This window comes from Saccopteryx bilineata, chromosome 3 (genome assembly GCF_036850765.1).
Source record: "Saccopteryx bilineata isolate mSacBil1 chromosome 3, mSacBil1_pri_phased_curated, whole genome shotgun sequence".
Taxonomy (NCBI): domain Eukaryota; kingdom Metazoa; phylum Chordata; class Mammalia; order Chiroptera; family Emballonuridae; genus Saccopteryx; species Saccopteryx bilineata.
In genome coordinates, this window is record NC_089492.1 from 264,886,332 (window position 1) to 264,906,165 (window position 19,834).

The following is a 19,834-nucleotide window of genomic DNA, read 5'->3' on the forward strand; positions in this document are numbered from 1 at the left end:
TCAGACCATAGTCTCACTCCTGTGCAAACTTGGGCAACTTACTGACCTTCTCCAAGCCTCATTTTCCTTATCTATCAAGTTGAGATAATGTCACCTACCTTGCAAGCTTGTGAGGCTTCAATCAAACAGCCAGCCTGTGAGAAAGAGTTGAAGCAGAAAGCCAATAAACTTTGAGTTTGCTAAGCGTTCAGGTCATTCACCACAGGCCCAGGACGGAGATTTGTCAGTGGAGCTGGGTGGGTGGGGCCAGCAGAAACACGGACTTGCACTTAGACCTGGATCCTGGGACAATGCTATGGGCCTGGACTCTGCCACAATTCCTCACTCTGTCTCTCAAGCTGGATGAGGTCAATAGCTACTTCCCACTGTTTTTCCTGCCTCTTCTCCCAACTATTCTCTGCAGGGTTGCCAGGGATTTGTTTCTAAATGAGAAGCCAGAGCAGCACCCTGTTCAAAGCCTTTTACTGACTCCCCATCACCTGGGAGGGAGGGAGCCTGACATTGGACAGCTGTCACCTGTGCTCTGGCTCCACAAGCTACCTTCTAAGGACTCCTGCCCAACAGGGAGAGAACCTTGCAACTCAGGACCTCTGACAAAATGAGGTGGTTAAGAGCTCGTGCTCTGGGGCTACACCAGCCTGGATTCAGATCCTTGCTCTAGACCAGTGGTCCCAGCCTTTTTTGGGTCACGGACCGGTTTAATGTCAGAAAATATATATTTTTATGGACCGGCCTTTAGGGTGGGACAGATAAACATATCACGTGACCGAGACAAGCATCAAGAGTGAGTCTTAGACGAATGTAACAGAGGGAATCTGGTCATTTTTTAAAAATAAAACATCGTTCAGATTTAAATATAAATAAAACAGAAATAATGTAAGTTATGTATTCTTTCTCTGCAGACCGGTACCAAATGGCCCATGGACCGGTACCGGTCTACAGCCCAGGGGTTGGGGACCACTGCTCTAGAGGACAAATAAACTCACCCAAGTCACTTAGGTTAGTGAATTCACGTTCTGCACCTATAAAATGAGATTATGGGTACCCACCCTTAGAAGGTTGACAGTAAGGTTTAATGAGGCGATATCAGCTACTGCCTCTTGAGCCCTCTTGCTCTGCTGGGCCCCCGTTCTAGGCCCTCCACTGACACTATCTCATTTGCTGCTTTACTGGCGCCCAGCACATGAACAGACAAATGCAAGCTGTCATGGTTATCAGGAATCACTCACCTGGCAGACCTAGCCAGGGACTGAGATCCTTGGAAAGGGAGCGGTGTCAGGGAAAGTGTAGATCTAATCTTTTAAATAAGAGTTGGGAGAGACCTCGTCTGGGAAGATACTTGATGACAGGCCTTCTGCAGCAGTGTGCTCAAACTTGAGCCAACATCAGAATCCCCTACAGGGCTTCTCACAACACAGATGCCTGAGCCCCACCCCAGAGTTTCTGGGTGGGTGGTCTGGGTGGGGCCAGAGAGTGTATAATACTGAGAAGTTCCCAGGTGATGGTACGAATGCTGGTCTGAGGACCACAACTGAGAACCCCTGGCCGTGTTGAGGGTACAGCAGAGAAAGCATGTGATTCAGAACCAGACAGTCTTGAGTTCAAATCCTTACTCCTCTACTTACTAACTGTGTGAACACTGGACAGTTAATGAATACATACCTCCCGAGCCCCACGTCCTGTGGGAGACACCAGTAGGTGGCCATCTGGGAGGCACAACGCTGACTCTCAGAAAATGTGCTTTTCTTCCCTGACTTAGCAGACCATCCGTCTAAGCCACCCAAAGGATTTTTTTTAACACAGGAGCAGAAGTTTCCGTTCCAGCTCTCCAGCACCAGCCAGCCTCCCTCCCCCCACCACTCAGCCTTCCTTAGCTCCTCTCCTGTCTGCCCCTGCAGGAGGAGCCCTTTGTCATGTTCCGAAAGTCTGACAGGACCCTGTTTGGAAATGACCGGTTTGAGGGCTACTGCATTGACCTGCTCAAGGAACTGGCCCACATCCTGGGATTCTCTTACGAGATCCGGCTCGTGGAGGACGGCAAGTACGGGGCGCAAGATGACAAGGGCCAGTGGAACGGCATGATCAAGGAGCTCATCGACCACGTAAGTGGGGTTGAGGACCCCCTCCCCAAAGGCTTGGTCAAGTCCTGTGTGCACGACGGGGTGGGGCATCCTGGCAGATGAGGGCCCTGGGGGCAGGTGGGATGGAGTCAGGGCTCTGACCAGAGGGGTATGGGTGCAAGGAGCTCCCTTTGGCCTGCCTCGTTCATGCTCCCAACTCCCCGCCTCTGCCCGCCATGTCAGCCCCCACACACTGGCCCCATCTTTCTCAGAGCCGTTCCCACTGGTGTCTCTGAGGAGCTTGCTCTGTAGAAGCACCGCCTCCTGCTTCTTTAAGAGCAACCAAAGGATGCCCCAGCTATGTGAGTGGGCTATGCAAAACACTTCACCAACTCCGGGAACACTGAGATAGATCCATCACAGTCTTAGTAACCTGGGGTCCAGTGGGCAGAGAGGTGCTCTGGGGAACCAAGAGCTGGGACGAAGAGATGAGCACGGCTCAGCTGGAAGGTACCAAGAAGGCAGGTTCTTAGTCTGAGTTGGGAGATGACCCAGAGGAGCAAGGAGCAGAAGCAACAGGCAGAGTTCTGAAAGAAGGAGCAGGTGGTGGGAGAATCCTGGAGTTTGTGGGACACTAAGAAGAAGATGAAGAAAATCCATAGTCTAGGGACACCACAGTAGGGGGAGTCAGAAGGCCTTGGGTTCGAGTCCTGATTACTCATTCATTAACTACGTAAACAGGCATGTCACTGGACCTCTCCAGGTGGCTTTATCCTCTGTCAATGGGTATAATTTCTCCCTCCTCGTAGGCTTGCTGTGATACTGGGCATGATGTACTAGGTGCAGGGCCCAGCCCACAGCCAGGCCCCCGTGAAAGGGAGGCTTGTAAGATGAGGTGAGTATATGCATCACCATGGTTAGAAGCCCAGGCTGTGGACTGCTGGGCCAAGGTTCAAGTCCTGGCTTTACCAGCTAATAGATGAGCAGTGAGGTAAGTTCATCAACATCACTGAGCCTCAATTTCTTTACTTCTAAAATAGAGTAATTCGCAACTACCATAGCTCCTACGGTTGTGGCGGGAAAAGAGGAGGCAACGCTTATACAGGCTCAACCGGCCCATGTATGACCTCCCTTCCAACTCAGGGCCCTCAACTCTCCAGAAACATTTCCTATCAGAGACCTGCTAAGGAAGGCAAGAACCTTATCTGTACCAGACCCCTTATGATCTTTCTCGCCTTATCCTGACAACAACCCAGCAAGGAGGGTACTGATGCTACCACCCCTATAACAGTCAAGGAAGCCGAGGCAGAGGGAGGTGAAGGCCCCAGCTAGGAGCCCATCTTTGGAGAATCTCTGCCTCCAAAGCCCTGTGCTCTGAGCTCTGCAAAGAGCCAGAGCAGAGGAAGGCTCACTAACCTCAAAAGTGCCTAACGAAAGAAAGGATTATTCTCAATTCACCTCTCCAGGTCGGGGTAGGCAGCATCAGGGCCTCCTGTTAGTCTTCCTGCCCCTGTTGGAGGGGACTGCCACATGGGGACCTTGAGGGCTAAAGCAGGGAGGAGGCCAGAGCTCAGAGCAAGAAGGCTCAAGCAGTGTTACACTGGGCCTCCAGAAATCAGGCTCCAGGAGAGGCTAATAATGGTAAAGAACATGAACTCAGCTGGGCTTGATTCCCACTCTATCACTTATTAGCCACGTGCTACTGGACAAGTTTCTTAACCTGTCTGTTCCTGAGTTTCCTCATCTGTAAAATGGGAGTGATAATAATAGAACCTACCACACACACAAGGCTGTTATGAAAACTAAGTTCACACATGTGCATTACTCAGTCTGCACTATGTCAGTACTAACTCGTATTATTTTTATCATTACGGGGGGGAGGGGCTTTCAGGAAGTCTCTTTATCTTTCTGAGTTCATTTCTTAACTCAGTGAGAGCAATAATACCTGCCCTGCGTTCTTCTCTTCGAGGCAACTGATAGGGAGGAAGCTCCTAGGTTGTGGAATTCATAATATAAACAGAAGGGAGTGGTGTTGTCACCTCATTAGTAATATGTGTAATTATTATGGAAATTAGTCAGCAGGCCCCAGAGGCATCTCCATTTATTTGCTCCCTGTGCACTCCTGAGTGGGGCTCTGGCGTGGGGGGCTCCCGGTAGGTTCAGAGCCTGTCGTTTGCAGAGCTGAGCTGGGCTGGGGAGGAAGAAAGGATCGCGTGGAGCGGGGAAGCCACGTGCAGAAGCGAGCAGGGTACATGCCAGTCCTGTCACCACAGCGTCTCCGGCAGTCAGAGAGCTCTGAAGAGCTGTTTGCAAGGGGGTGGGTCAGAAAAGCACAGCAGCAGCCAGACCTTCTGAAGCTGACCCTCAGCTGGGGAAGAGGAGGAGTCCTGATCCGCGGCCTCCCTGCGGCCCAGTCTCCGTGGAGGCCACAGGCCCTGACGGGGCATGCAGGTGACCTTGTTAAACCAGATTCCCTACAATTGATGAGCCTATTAATCCTAGCTTGGTGCCAATTTTAAGATCATCATAACCATTTATTAGTGTCGTCAGATAATTAGTCTTCTCACTAGCTCATAGAAAGCTACTGGTAAAGACTTGGCAATATTATTACTTTCTTATTAGGGATCTGAACGTAGCCATAAAAATGATGAATGCTAACTTTGCAAGGATCTGCCCCCAGAGGCCCATTTGGAGACCCTGGGTGGAGCTTGTGACCAGCAGGACTTAGGAAGTCCTTCCCTGACACTCTCTGTTTACCTCTGTCCCACGCCACATGGCCCTCCAAGGAGCCAGGACTGTGGAGGAAAATGGGGCCCCTGGAGGGTGTGTTCCCCTCCTGCTGACACACTCACCTCGCCAAAGTCACCTCCAACTATGGAAGCAACAAACGCGATGGGGCAGAGCAGTGCCTTCTCCATCCATCACTCCGTCTCTCTCTCTCTCAGATCGTCACTGTCTCCGTTTTTACTGCCGGCTCTCTCTCATTTTCCCTCTCTAAAAACTCTTCTACTCACATCCATGCCTTTCAATTATTTCCATATGTTTTAATGACTTTGGAATCCAACAGCAATGGGTTCAAATTTTGAGTGTGGCGCTCTTAAGCTGACAGAGGAAAAGCTCTTCAACCTTTCCGACCTCCATTCTCACATCTATGAAATGGGATGTGGATGGACTGCAAAGGTGGACTCTTGTCAGGGCAGCCAGGTTGACCAGAGGTCTGGGGCACCTCAGGAGCTGCCTGAGGACGACCAGGTAAGCAAGTGAGGCATTCAGGAAGGACTTGGGGCCACGTTGAGGTTCACCACAGGTCAGCTGCGAGACTCAGCAAGCAGAGACCAGCTTGGGAAAGGCCTGGAAAGGGCCTGGCAGGGGTCAAGGTTCAGATAGCCAGCAGCAAGAGAGGACAAGAAGCAAGGTAGCAATGGGGCATCAGGGGTGAAAGAGGTATTAGAGGGAAACTGAGGTCAGAGGGAGCAACAGGCACATGCTGACACTCCTGCTGAGGACTACCTACCTGCTCCTTCATTCATTCCACAAAATTTTACTGAGCAGAATCTCAGCCGGGGCTCCTGGAGAGCAGAGCCTGAGGCAGAGGCTGAGAGGCCACTACTTAGTTATGGGTGTGATGCCAGGGAGAGCGTGAGGGGCAGGGCAGTGGTGCAAGAGGGAGGGGAAGTCGATATGAGGCTGTGAGGATTACTGAGCCATTGCTACTGAGGATGACTAATGGCTTGATCCACGAGTCTGCGCCCCAAGGAAGACTTACAAAGTGTGTCTCAGGACCAAAGTGTCTCGTAGAGTGAGAGGAGAAGAGGGAGCAGGAGTATGAATGAACTGCCTCCTGACTTCCATGTATTTCTGGGCTTGGCATGGCGGGGGGGGGTGGCAATGGCAGCTAATCAGAGCCCTATAGCAGTGTCCATGGGAAGTCCTGGGGCAAGAGGTGGCCAGGTGGCAGGAGGTAGGATGCTATCAGCTTGTACCTGTGTGAGGTTGGTCACAGCCAGAGGGTCTGTTCCAAGCACCCATGACGTGCCAGACCTGGACAGTGACTAGAGGTGTGGAAGCAACCAAGGCTTATTCCCTTTGGGAATAAACAATGAATCAATGGGACATGCTGACACTCCTGCCAGGACTTGGGAATCAGCCCCTCTCCCAGGCCTGGGGAAGACACAGGCTTCACTTCTCATCACAGGGCATCCATCAGCGCAGGAGGCCTGTGTATGAAGCACAGGTACCTGACCGGTGGATCAGCACTTAGGACTTTTCTAGCACCTGTACCCATCTCTTTAGGTACATACGGGCTGTTACAAGGCTGTCAGTGGCCACAGTGCTGATTGTTAAGGGTGGTGGCTGGCTGGTGGGTCATCAGCAGATAGCACCGGTGACTCAGTGTACCCCACCCCCGAAAACTGCTATGCAGCAAGCTGTGTAGGAGTGCTTGTTGGGTGAGCTCTTTGAAAGCTCCAGTGTCCCCATTGATCACATTATTCATTTATTCAATAAATTTATTAAGTTAGGTCTCATGCTAGGTGCTGTGGCTACATGGGTGAACAAACAGGCAGGACCCCTCCTCTGAGCCTCAGGATCTGACACTGCAATGGAGGAAACAGACAGTAATCAATGAATGTATGAATAGATGCAACTATTCAGCCAGGGTTCCGAGAGGAGCACATGACCAGGTTAGAGAGGCCCGGCATCATTCCTCACAGTCAGGAAGTGAGGCTGCCATCAGCTCAGGAAGCCGGTGTGGGAATCACAGGTGTCAGTGGCTGACCCGCCCATTGACACTCATGAATCTTCCAGCAGCCATCTCCCCTCTGCTCAGCTGTGTGGTTGTTCAGGCTGCTGTCTGTCAGGTTAATGCCCAAGGCCTTCCAAGGGGCACTGTGTTTTCTTAAGGTTGGAGACTGGGGGTCATCAGCAGACATCATCTGTGACGTGCTTTGCCCTCTTATAATCTGCCATGTGCTCAGACATGCTTGTGAGATGTCTTTCCTAAACCATCACCATCTCCATTCATTCAGTCCCCAAATCTCTACCGCAGGCCTGCTATGAGCCAGGCACTGTGCTAGGCATGGGGCATACAGTAGTGAAAAGATAAAGGCTCAGGCCCTACTTGTGAGCTTATGGGCCAGTAGAGGAGAAAGACCTGGAGAATCATCTAATACCTCTAAAATCACAGCTAGGAGGAGGGCGAGGGGTGAAAATACCAGATGCTGTGAGAGTAATCACCAGGGAAACCTGACTCTATCTGGGGGCTTTGTCTGTAGAAATGACATTTGAGCTGACATCTGAAATAGAAGTAGCCATTAGCCAGACAAAGAGATTGGGGAAGAAGTTCCAGGTAGAGAAAAGTGCACATGCAAAGGCCCTGAGGTGAGAAAGGACATGGACTAGAGGGTGTGAAAGAAGCCAGGAGGAAGAGAACAAGGGGGAACATGGTGCAAGGTAAGGCTGGAGAGGCAGGCAGGGCTAAATCTGCACCTTCCAACTCAGTAGCCACCAGCCACAGGAGGTTATTTCTACTTAAACTTAAAGTAATTAAAATTATTTAACTTAAAATTAGTTAAGTAAAAGTATAAATCCAGTTCCTCAGTTTCACAAGCCCCATGTCAAGTTCTTGATAGCCACCTGTGACTTGTTACCATAGTTGTTGAACGGTGCAGTTACGGAGCACCCTCATCGTTGCAGAAAGTTGTATTGGACAGCGCTGGCCAGATCATGAGTGGCTCAAGGAGCCCGTAGTAAGAATTTCTTATCCTAAAAGCAGAGGGAAGTCTTGACATATATTGAACAGCACTGGGAATGGGCAGGGGGATTCTAGCTGGAGAAACACCGCGTCAGGGAAGAGTGGAAGGTGAAGTCCATGGATACCGTGTACCAGAGATATATAGGCAGAGAGCCAGCAGACGGAACCCTGGGGACAAGTTCTGCTTGTGTGGCTAGAGTGAGAGTGGTTTTCCTGGGTGGCTAGGGAGCAGAAACAGAGGGATCTGGAGGGAAGCAGAGGCAAATTGGCATGTACCTGCTGCCATAGGGCTGCCAAACCCCACCAGGCAATGTGAAGTGTATGCTGGGTATAAACCTGGGTGCAGTCATGGTCAGGAGCTAGAGTCAAGTTCGGGTCTCAGGGAATGCAACCTAAGCTCAGGACAGGGCAGGGTGGGCCCAGCTATAAAGTGTGTCCATCAGAATGGCACAGACGCCGGTAGGGGCTGGCAGCAGGCAGCAGAAGGAGCTCCATGCATCTTTCCCACGGTCTATGTGGCAGGTGTATAAGTTTCCTAGGCCTGCTACAGAAAATGACCACAAACCAGGTGGCATAAAACAACAGAAATGTTGCCCTGCCTCTCTCCTGGTTTCTGGTGTAGCTGTCAGTCCCTGAAATGGTTTGGCTCATAGCTGCTTCACTCCAACCTCTGCCTCCGTCAGCACATGGCCTTCTTCTGTGTGTGTGCCCTCTCCTCTTCTGGAAGAATAGCAGTCATGGGAGTTAGGGCCCACCCTAGTCCAGCACGACTCCGTCTTAACTTGATTACTTCTGCAAAGACCCAATTTCCAAATAAAGTTGCATTCACCCATACCAGGGGTTAGAACTCGAACATATTTAATGGGGGGTGGGCACAATTCAACCCACGACAAGTGGTTTGTATGGTAAAACATTGGGCTTTGAGGTCACGGTAAACTAAACTGAGTCCAAGTACTGGCTCAGCCACTTGCCAGCTTGCACATGCCTCTCAGCCTGAGTGAAGCTCAGCACTCTCACCTGGAATGGAATGATAGCGTTTACCGCCTCAGGGGGCTGCTGGAAGAATCGCATAAGGCAGTATATGTAGCACACTTGGCGGTATTTAGAGTATAAGAAGCACCCATGAATAATAGCAGTACTTACTCTTTTTACTATAGTAGGTCATAATCTGAGCAAGCAGATGCCCTGGAGGATCCCAACCAAGAGACAGAGCACAGAAGTGGGGAATCTAGTGGACACCATACTTGGAAAACGAAGTAGGCAGGTACCAAAAGGGACACCAGACACAGAGAGCAAGCTGGGGCTCAGGGAACAGAGCTGAATCCCTGGGGAGAACCCCCATCCTAAGAGAAGATCAGCTAATGACAAGTTGCCAGAACTGGGACCCTGATGACAAGTCTTTTCTTAGAATCTGGTAGGAGGTTGCCCAAGTTTCAGTCTGGGATGCAAGGCTAGGGCTCAACCAGCAGCCAACGTGGCTGGATGCTCAGGGCCCAAATATGGAGCTATAGCTTGTTACATCATTCTTGCCTTCAGTTCTAGTTGCTGGGGATTTTATAGAGCAGGTGGGGCCCAATAGCCTCATGCAAGGATAGAGTAGAGTAGCAAAGGCTGGAGACAAGCGGGTCCTGACAGATTCTTGGTAAATGGAAAGCACTTTATGGGGATGAAGTAGTGTCCTGGAAGGACCATTCTGTCTGCTCTAGAGGCTTATCAAATATATAGAAATGTTCTTGGGGAGGCAGGACAGATCAACAAATCACCCTTCACTCAGGCTGAGAGGCATGTGCAAGCTGGCAAGTGGCTGAGCCAGTACAGGACCAACAAATGTGTTGGGCAAGTCTGAGGTTTGGGAGTTTATTCAAGGATGTGATTACTATAAATATGAGAGCAAAGACCTTGGACCTTCTCTGAGCCTTAGTTTCCCTCCATAGAAAATTTGGGACTGGAATAGACATTGTTAAAAGTTCTCTTGCCCAGCTCTGACAGCCTATGATTTTATGAATCATCCTCAAAGAAAACTTGCCTGAGTGGGAGGAACCTGCCAAAATTGGGCCTTTCATTCCGAGTAATGAACCGAAACGGCAAAGGCTTGACATCTGTTCTGCCATTTCAAGAGAACTTGGACAAAATAAGGCTTCTTTCAGGGAAATCATAACCAAAGGTAAAAAGTAGTGTTTTCTTGCCTAAAATAAAATTGAAGTAGAAAGATCTAGCCTTCCTGAAACCCAAGAGAGAACACACATAAAAATTTCCCACGAAGAAGGTCAGGTTGACCGGTTGTCTTGCTGCTATAGGCACAGATTGTCTAAGATGCTCTATCCCTAACTCCATTAGAGCAGAAAATAGAGAGGTTGGCAAGGGGGGGGGGGTCTGAAGGTTCCCAGTGGCCCTGGAAGAAGAAAAGAGAGCCCGTGGCCTTATGATTGTCTTTCTTACCAATCCTTAAACATTTCTGGTAGAGGGAACAAAGCCCTGGCTGTGAACACCTTGATCCCCTCCATAACTAATGCTGTCATCCAACTTGCCACCAAACCAAAGGAAGATTTGCCTCCACTGACTTTGAAATTCTTCCCAAGAAACCACTGCAAGCCCCAGAAGCCATTCATTCCCAGAGACCAGTTCCAAATGCATTCTGGACAATGACGATGACTTTGGGTTCAGAATAGAGCCTCCCAAAACATTGTGTTTTGAAGGGACAAGGCTAGGGAAAGCCAAATTCTAGAATCAAAAGCCCATCTCACCCATGTCATGCCAATATTATAGAGCAGAGGTCCCCAGACTACGGCCCGCGGGCCACATGCGGCCCCCTGAGGCTATTTATCCGGCCCTCGCTGCACTTCCGGAAGGGGCACCTCTTTCATTGGTGGTCAGTGAGAGGAGCACAGGATGCGCATGCTCCTGGAGTCCTGTATGTGGTGATGCCGCAAAGTGTGGCGTCGCTCACGTACAGTACTACTTTCGTTTTTTTGTTTTGTTTTGTTTTGTTTTTTACTTTAAAATAAGATATGTGCAGTGTGCATAGGGATTTGTTCATAGTTTTTTTTATAGTCCAGCCCTCCAACGGTCTGAGGGACAGTGAACTGGCCCCCTGTGTAAAAAGTTTGGGGACCCCTGTTATAGAGGATCCTAGAACTTTCAGACTGAGAGGTATTATCCAGGGGCCCAACTCCAGCTCCCACCCTACTCAGAGTCCTATTCTCAGCCCCCAAAAGGTTGACCAGTAGCTCCATGAGAGCAGGGGCTGGGTCTCTTGCTCACCTCTGCATCCCAGACTGGTGCATAGTAGGTCTTGAGCAAATACACATTAATCCCTCTGCACCTTCCCAAATAGTTCTCTTTCTTTTGTTGTTTTCCTAAACTAAGAGGGCTCCAGGGAACTGGGTTGGCCGCAGCTGCCTGTTTCTTCATCCTCTGCCTTAAAAACTAAACAAGTTCCAGCCCACATCTTCATACATTTACAAAAAAAGAAGGTCCCAGTATAAAATAATCATTTGTAATAGGCTCCTCTTTCCGGTCTTTCCCAGGTTCTGAGGGTCACTGACTCCTTGTGCCCCAAGTGCCAATAGTTGAGTGTTGGGGATGCTGTTAGAAGGAGAAACAATGGAGTGAGCAACATCGTGGCTGTGTTTCCCAATGTCCCCAGTCTAGAATGTCTGCAAAGCCATTCAGAAGCTGGGGTTCCACCCATATCAGTCCTCCCCTTGTTGGAGTCTTATTTCAACTTGGTTCCTGGGTTCTATTCTAAGTTTAGTGAAATCAGAGATAATGTCAACAGCTATCATTTAGTAAACAATTTGATTAGTGTCCATTTTCCTCAACTCAGTATTTTTTAGTGCCCAGTGGGATCTCATAACTATCGGATGGGTGGGTGGATGGATGGCCAGATGGATGGATGGAGCTGGGCCAAGGCAGTGGGTGGCTGCTTAGAGGCGTTTCCTTGGGAGGGGATCTCAGAGGTAGCATCCTCCCATCTTAGCAAAGGGGTCTTTAGTGCTGTTCTTTAGGGCCCAGCCTCCCTTTCTGATCTGCCCCATCTGAGGAAGGGAAGTGATAACTTGGTTCATATTCTAGTGTGTAAATATTCACAGGAACCCAAGCTGTCACCTCTCAGAGGGAAACGTTATTAATGAGCAAATATTACAGAGGCTGAGATGGGGCTTGAAAATTGAGAAATGAAGCAGTACATCAGCCACAGTCCCAGCTGTGCTTAGACACTCACAGGTAAATAAGCAGATAAGACAAAAGGTCACATGGCGACACATACTGCCGTTCAAACTGAGAGGCTAAAATCTTACCATGGGACAGAGCAAACTTCATGGGATTTTAGAATTGGAGGCTATCAGGGAGGGCTTCTTGAAAGAAGCAACATGTGCAAAGAAATATGGAAGGTGGTAAAATGCCACAGGAAGAGGGCATTTCAACAGAGCACAGTGTGCCAAGCATGGATGTGGTCAACAGGAAGACGGTAAGTGGGGCCTCATTTAGGAAGAGAGTAGTGGGGTGAGGCTGGGAAGATAGAAATGAAGGGGTACAGATTTTTAATTAAGAAAAGCTCAGATCCAAGAGATAGAATTTTTATTATTCCCTTCAATAAAATTGTGATGGGCTAAGATTTATCAACCTAGGAACATTCCTAGCCTTCCCTTCTCCTCTCCTTTCTTCCTCAACTCTCTTCCCTCCCCTCACCGATTAAGGAGGACTCTGCATTTCCCTGTTTAGTTCCTTCCTTGCCTTCTCCTTCCCAGGAAGGTATTATTTTTACCTAACTGGTTTTGGGGGCTTTTAGGATATATAGAATAACTAGAGTGGGGTGAAACAGTTGAGGAGTGCATAGGAGAGGAAAACATTTAAATAAGGTATTCCGTGTTTCCTTCCTGATGTTTGAAATTCACAAATAAAAAACATGAGTGATCTTCAAATGTTTTCAGGCTGCCGAACTGTATTTGACAAAGCACCATTTTGAGAATAGACCACATGGTAACAGTTTGAATGGGGCTCCATTGTCTGCGTGTTTATGCCGCTGTCCTTTTCCTCAAGGTCATGAGTTCTTGGAGAACAGTTCATCATTGCCTTCCCGTACCCTGAGCATGGCCTGGCCCGGAGGAAGGGTTAGTACATGTTGAAACTGGAGAGCGGTTAAGTGATCCAGGGCTCAGGCAACTGACTCCACTCCAAAGAATGCTCTGTCCACTGCTAGTCTGAAGCTTTGCTAATAGTGTCTCTCTCTCTCTCTCTCTCTCTCCCTCCCTCCCTCTCTCTCTTCTTTTCTCGCTCTCATTGCAGAAGGCGGATCTGGCCGTGGCCCCCCTGACCATCACCCACGTCCGCGAGAAAGCCATTGACTTCTCCAAGCCCTTTATGACGCTCGGTGTCAGCATCCTGTATCGCAAGCCTAATGGCACCAACCCCAGTGTCTTCTCCTTCCTCAACCCCCTGTCCCCAGACATCTGGATGTATGTGCTCCTTGCCTACCTGGGTGTCAGCTGTGTCCTCTTTGTCATTGCCAGGTAAGGGTAATGCCATGGCTGAAGCTCTGGCCCAAGGTTGGTGGTTTAGATAGCCAGGCAAATCACCACTCAGACCACTGCTATGCATGCTTCTCTCTCCTTCTCTGTAGCTCAGATCCTTTTCTATCCCTCCAGGAATATTCCATGTTCCTCTGAGCCCGAACTGGCGTCCCCAAACTACGGCCCGCAGGCTGCAATGCGGCCCCCTGAGGCCATTTATCCAGCCCCCACTGCACTTCTGGAAGGGGCACCTCTTTCATTGGTGGTCAGTGAGAGGACCACTGTATATGGCAGCCCTCCAATGGTCTGAGGGACAGTGAACTGGCCCCCTGTGTAAAAAGTTTGGAGACCCCTGCTCTAGTCCTTGCCCTGGTCTGTGTACTTATGCCCAAGCCTTATGAGCAGGCTAGGAGAGGTTAAGTCATTGCCCAGAGCTGCACCACCTGGGCCAGGCACCAGGTACTGCAGACTCAGGTGCATTGGGTGGCTCAGCAGCTGGCTTGACGCTTGGGAAAAGGACTATGCTTATTCAATCCACAACAGCAAAGAGAATAGTACCAAATGGACTCACACACCTGCACTCATGCAAAAAAGTGGCATACACACCCACCTCCCTGTCTGTAAGACACGTTAGCAGTACCCTTGCACATTTGGTTGTATAAATGAAAGAAGCTAGCACAGGGGTCAGGAACCTATGGCTCGCGAGCCAGATGTGGCTCTTTTGATGGCTGCATCTGGCTCGCAGACAAATCTTTAATAAAAGAAATAATAGCGTTAAAAATATAAAACATTCTCATGTATTACAATGCATTCATTTCCTACCGCTCATGTTCATGGTTGCAGGTGGCTAGAGCCAATCACAGCTGTCCTCTGGGACAACACCAAATTTTTATTGGATAATGCATAACGGACACAGTCGTTGTATGGCTCTCATGGAATTACATTTTAAAATATGTGGTGTTCATGGCTCTCTCGGCCAAAAAGGTTCCCAGCCCCTGTGCTAGCACATTCTTGTGGTAGTCAGCAGGAGAAGGTGACTAGGGCCACACTGAGTTCAGTGTTTGCTGAGCACCTAGTGTTTGCCAAGCACCAGATCCTTGACAAGCAATGTATTATTTAATTCCCACAGCCTCCCAGTCAGAAGAGACACCTGGGCTCAGTACTGGCCAGGGCCATTCTAGCAATAAGTGACACATTTGGCCTTTGAACTAGAGTCACCTAGTGTTTTATCTGGGGCCCACATCTCTGGCCACTTGGACATCTGTCCTCTGCCTCTGCCCCAAGTGGGTAGTTTCTGGGCCCAGCTTCCCCTCCCTTCCCAGCTGGGCCCTCAGTCCCCTCCCCCCAGGCTCCAGCCCAGCCTCTGCCCTGATTATCTTTTCTCTAAATCCTAACAAAACACGAAGAGAGACTTCTCTGGAGAGGCAATTTGAGATCCAAGGACTTGGTGTTTCAGCCATTTTTTTCCTCCTGGGTCTTCTTTGAAAACCTTTCCCCACCCCACTCCCTTTCGCTCCCTCCTCCCACATAGAGAAAGACCAAAGGGAAGGATGGCAGAGATGAAATTGTCCTGCTTCCGAAACCCTTTGCTGCCTGTCTGCTCAGCCCAGCCGGCAGCCCAGCCTGCCACAGAGAAGCCTTCATTAGGCCACTTGTCTCTAATGGTCTAACAAGCCTTTGAAAGCCAGGAGCCACTCTCTGCAGCTCTCTTCGTAATTTTAGCAGCTCCAGCCAGTCACTCTGGAGCTCCCCCCCAAAACAGCTCCAGCTTTTCCAGCCTTGGTCCTGCCCATGGGATGTGCGTTCCCTCCCCCTCCCAGGCCTGGCCTTTCATCAGCTGCCGGCATCCACGCCTGCAATCTACCACGTCCCCCCTGGCCAGGAAGTAGGAACCCCCTTCCCAACGTTAGGTTGGGGAGACCTTTGGAGAGAGATGGGATTTCTGGAGCTTCTGGAATGGCATGGGACCCAGGAGGAGAGAAGAAAAGAACAAGAAAAGGTCTGGCCACAAAGCCATGAACAGCATTATAGTACAATTGTGTAGCACTCACAAGACATAATTCGCACACATCCTGTCAAACCTTTACAACAGTCCTGTGAGGTGGGTATGGACATTCCTACTTTACAGAAGTAGACACTGAGGCTCAGAGAGGTTAAGTCATTGCCCAAAGTCATAAAGCTTTTTCTTGGCAGTTAGGCTTCAAATCATAACCTGTCCATGTTTAAATCGTGGGTGGCAAACAGAGTGTCCCGAGGGGCCAGTCAGAAAGCATGAGACCATGAAGCAGGCTGAGTGGCAGGTAGCAGGGCCTGAAAAGGACAACAGCAAACTGGAGGCGCACACCTGAGGAAAGAAGCAGCCGCTGCTCAGCTCCAACAGCTGCGCTAGGCGGGATGCAGGGCCATCGCTGCAGAGTCCTGATTTTTAGAGACAGATTCAAGCTTATATGTGACACCACGTGGCTTTTATATGTAGCCATTAGTTCGATTTTTTACAACACTGTCAGGGTCGAGCACAGCACATCTGTATGGCGCATGTGGCTCCCAGTCCCCTTCTCTATGTGGCCTGGGTCCTTTAGACCACTTCATGCTGGCTGCTGAAAAACCGGACACAGCTGCCCAAGAGATGAGGTCGGTGAAGGTGACAGGTTCCCAGGTCCACTCACGGCAGCTCTGTCTTGGCACAGGGCTTATCCATCCAGCAGATCGGCCTGGCCTGCCTCGTGCCTGCCTAGAAACAGGGCATCAGCATTGAGCAACACCTTTCTCTGCCACCAGGATATCCTGCTTCGTGCCACGGAAGCCCTAACAGCCTCCTAGACCCTCCCTCCAGGGTCTCCCATCTCTCGGGAGTGCTCTAGCTTCCTCCATCCTCAACTCCCTCAGTGGAACTCCAGCCGTACACAGAGGCCCCCTCTGGTTACCACCGGGGCTTCTCTTCCTTTAGAACAGGGGTCTCAAACTCGCAGCCCGCCGAACAATTTTGTGCGGCCCGCAGACTAATCCACGAAGTTCAAAATATTTTGGATAAAATTAAGTAAGCCCGTGGATTAGTCTGCGGGCCGCACAAAATTGTTCGGCGGGCCGCGAGTTTGAGACCCCTGCTTTAGAAGGCAGTGGGGGGGGGGGGCTTAAAGGAACGATTCTTTTCTGTCATACATGCATTTGTATATTCAGAGAAAAAAACTTGAACAATTATATAGCACACTGTTCTCCCCAGGGGATGGGATCCTGGAATACGTTCCCTTTCTCACTGTATTCTTCTGCGCTGTTGGAATATTTTATGGAGAGTGTATTTTACCTTTGTTTCCCTTTAAATTTTTGAGTGATACACGAGTAATTCAAAAATATGAAGAAATGGTAAAATAGTAATAATAGTAAGTAAGTAAGTAAATAAATAATACACATAACGCAAAAACTCATTCTCATTTTTAAAAATTCATATAAGGCATATGTCGCAAAAGGCTTTCCTAAAGTTCCTTCTGCCATTCCAGCTTCCCTCCCCAGAAGAAAACACTGGTGTTTTTCAGAATTGGCTTCTTCCAGGCGCTTTACATGCATTTATGTACAAATGGACATGAAAAGGTAGAGAGCTGTGTCTTCGGGAGTCTATTTACATCACTGTGACCCCATTGTTCTTATTTTTGTCACTTTTATTTTTTTAAACCAAAGAATAACGTGTTGAAGATCTCTCCCTGTCGGTACAGCTAGAAGCATCTTGTTCTCTTCTGTCGGCTGCATGATATTTCAAAGGACGGTGGTGGCAGAGTTTATTCCATCATTTCTCCATTAAAGGACATTTCCGTTTCCAGCTCTTTCGCTTTTACAAACCATGCTGTGATAAATACCTGCATGCGTGCGCTTTGTGCTCACGTACTCATGCTTTTTTCCAGGTTGGATAATGAGTCGCTGAATTGCTGGGTTGAAGGGCAAGGGCATGTGTACTTTTAATTTTTAAAAGATACTGCTGGATTACCATTATAACCAGCAAAAGCCACTAACAATAAAGAACAAGACAGAACGGTCCTGATTTCCCGTCCCTGCCTCACCAGCAGAACAATGAGGCAGTTGATGCTGAAGGTGGTCGCACATCAACGGGGTGCTAAACCCCTGGCTGGTGTGACACGGACGGATGTCCCTTCCCGATCCTGTCTCCCTGCAGCTGGCCCTCACTGCTCCCCCCTCTGCTCCCCGCAGATTCAGCCCTTACGAGTGGTACGATGCTCACCCCTGCAACCCTGGCTCCGAGGTGGTGGAAAACAATTTCACTCTGCTAAATAGCTTCTGGTTCGGAATGGGCTCCCTGATGCAGCAAGGTATGTGCCCCCTCCCAGGGGCAGCCTCCTCGTCCCAGGGGACCTCTTCTCTTGGGGGTGGGGGTGGGGGGGGCTTCAGCCTTCATGGAGTCAGCAAAGTCAGCCCACTCTCCAGGACTATCACAGGTTTGGAGACACCTGGACACTCAGGTGCGTGCCCTTGCTGCAGGTCCCTGCCCTTGGACACTACTGTGTCTGGGCCCGCTCGGGTTCTAAGGCTAAAGCCCCTAAGCCCCGCCCCTGTGATGCAGGGCTCATCCCCGCCCTCCTGCTCCAGGTGAAGTGGGCATGGAGCATCCTTCGTGCCGGAGCCAACCCCACCGATGGCCCCACCACCATAGTATCTGTCTGAACAACATTGGGGGAAGGCTGGAGGCGGGGAGGCTGGGTGAGAGGTCATTGCAGGAATGAGATAATGAGACGTGAACTGGGGTAGTGGCCATGGGGTAGAGGACAGAGATGGACTAAGAGAACTTCAGAATGGAGCAGGGACAGGACTCAGTGACCGCCTGGCTGTGGGGAGCCTGGGTGTAGGAGGGATACGGTCTGAGTGGGGACGCTAGCCTGAGCGCATCAGAGATGGGACACACAGAAGGACACCGTGTGCTTGCATCCTCTTGAGGGAGGGCTGAGCCTGACCCTGGGCTGGTGGCACACCCTTTGGGGACATGTGCAACTGCTCACAGATCTCAGAAAGTGGAGCCTCTGCTCTGGCTTCAAGGAGTGTGGTGAAGAGACGCCATGGGCCGGAGCTGGGCGCAGGGAACGAGCCCTAGTCGGGAAACACCTGCAGAGAGAACACACACCCAGGTCACCGCCTGTCTGTCCAGACAGAGCCTCTTTGTTCGGGAAATGGAGGAATCAAAATCTCTGCCTATGTTAGGGTCCCACTAAGGGACTGTGGGGGACACAGGGGCATGGGAGGGAAAAGAATCCAAAGACAACATCCTTCTCCCTCACTCATCTGTGTGTACCCTCAAGGCCCAGCACAAATCCTGGTCCTTAGTAGACACCTACCAGCAAACAGTGAATGGATGGACGAATGAGTGAATGAATGATATACCCGTTGTGTCCTGAGTGCCCACCACAGCCAAGCCCTGGGCACATGAATGAAGAAGGCTGAGGAAAGATAAATCTATCCCCCACCTGATGATTTCCCATCCATGGTAGGGATACAACAGAGCCTGGCAAAGCTCCTCAAGCAAACAACCAAAATGGATCATTCTCTCTTCGGGAGGCAGCTGTTCCCCTCCCTCAGAGCAGTTGGGGGGAAGGCCAGGCAGGTGAGGCTGGGGTTGGCTGGCGAGGTGGGGACACTGAGGAGTGCTGGTGGGAAGTGACAGGCAGCTCTCAAGGGAAGTGCCTCGTTCTGTCCCCGCTATTAATGAGCGTCCTGAAGCCTCACCTTGCTTCTTTGTCCATCATCTTTGTTCAGTGACAGTTGGGAAAGACCTGGAAGGCCCTCAATGCAGTAATAACTTCTCTTCTTCCATCTCCTGCTGCTATTCAAAGCACTGGCCCCTGGTGTATTCCCCGTGAGGTTTTGATGAGGAGGGAGAAAAATAGTTGTATATTTGAAAACCTCTCCCTTGAGTGATTTCTTTGAGGAGAAAAAAAAAACATCCATATCAAAGCAGACGCTTTTCAAATTGCAGGCCCAAATATTCCGGAAAGTTCAGGAGTCACTTGCTATTTAAATCTCTTGAAAGCCGCCTAGTTAATTACTTTAGTTAGAAGGTTTCCCCTAAATTGTGCTCCACACCCAAGGTCGGGGAGGAAGAGTGATCTATTTTGGCAAAGAGCTTCAAAAAATGTTGATTTTTCTCCTCCTGCAAAGCACCGCATCGCAATCTTGTATTTGTATAGCAATTGTATTTCCAACACAATTTCTCCTCAAATTATATTAACATGGCGTCAAGGTGCGTGTAGGAGGCTGGGGTGGAGGAAGGACGAGTCTTTGCAGAGTCCCGGAGAGGGGAAGGGTCTGACACAGCTGTACAGAGTGTCAGGAGCAGGATTCACTTGAGAACCCAGGGGTCTGACTCCCAGGTGTTCAGAACCTGGGACCACACAGGGGTCCATGCAAAGGCCTCAGAAGGTCTGGCAAACGTGTGACATGCTGTTCACACGCCTGTTGTTCTAGAGCAGTTCTTACATGTTAGCCTGCATCAGAATCACCTGGAGGGCTTATCAAAC

The 19,834-nt window shown here is 49.9% G+C and overlaps 1 protein-coding gene across 1 annotated transcript in view; it reads left to right on the forward strand.

The window, feature by feature from the left end:
• Positions 1 to 19,834, forward strand: part of GRIK3 (glutamate ionotropic receptor kainate type subunit 3) — a 219,943-nt gene that overhangs the window by 183,010 nt on the left and 17,099 nt on the right. Inside the window, exons 10-12 of the mRNA XM_066269625.1 lie at positions 1,899 to 2,102; positions 13,099 to 13,322; positions 17,520 to 17,638. Coding sequence (XP_066125722.1) covers positions 1,899 to 2,102; positions 13,099 to 13,322; positions 17,520 to 17,638 — 547 coding nt within the window. The remainder of the gene's footprint in view (positions 1 to 1,898; positions 2,103 to 13,098; positions 13,323 to 17,519; positions 17,639 to 19,834) is intronic.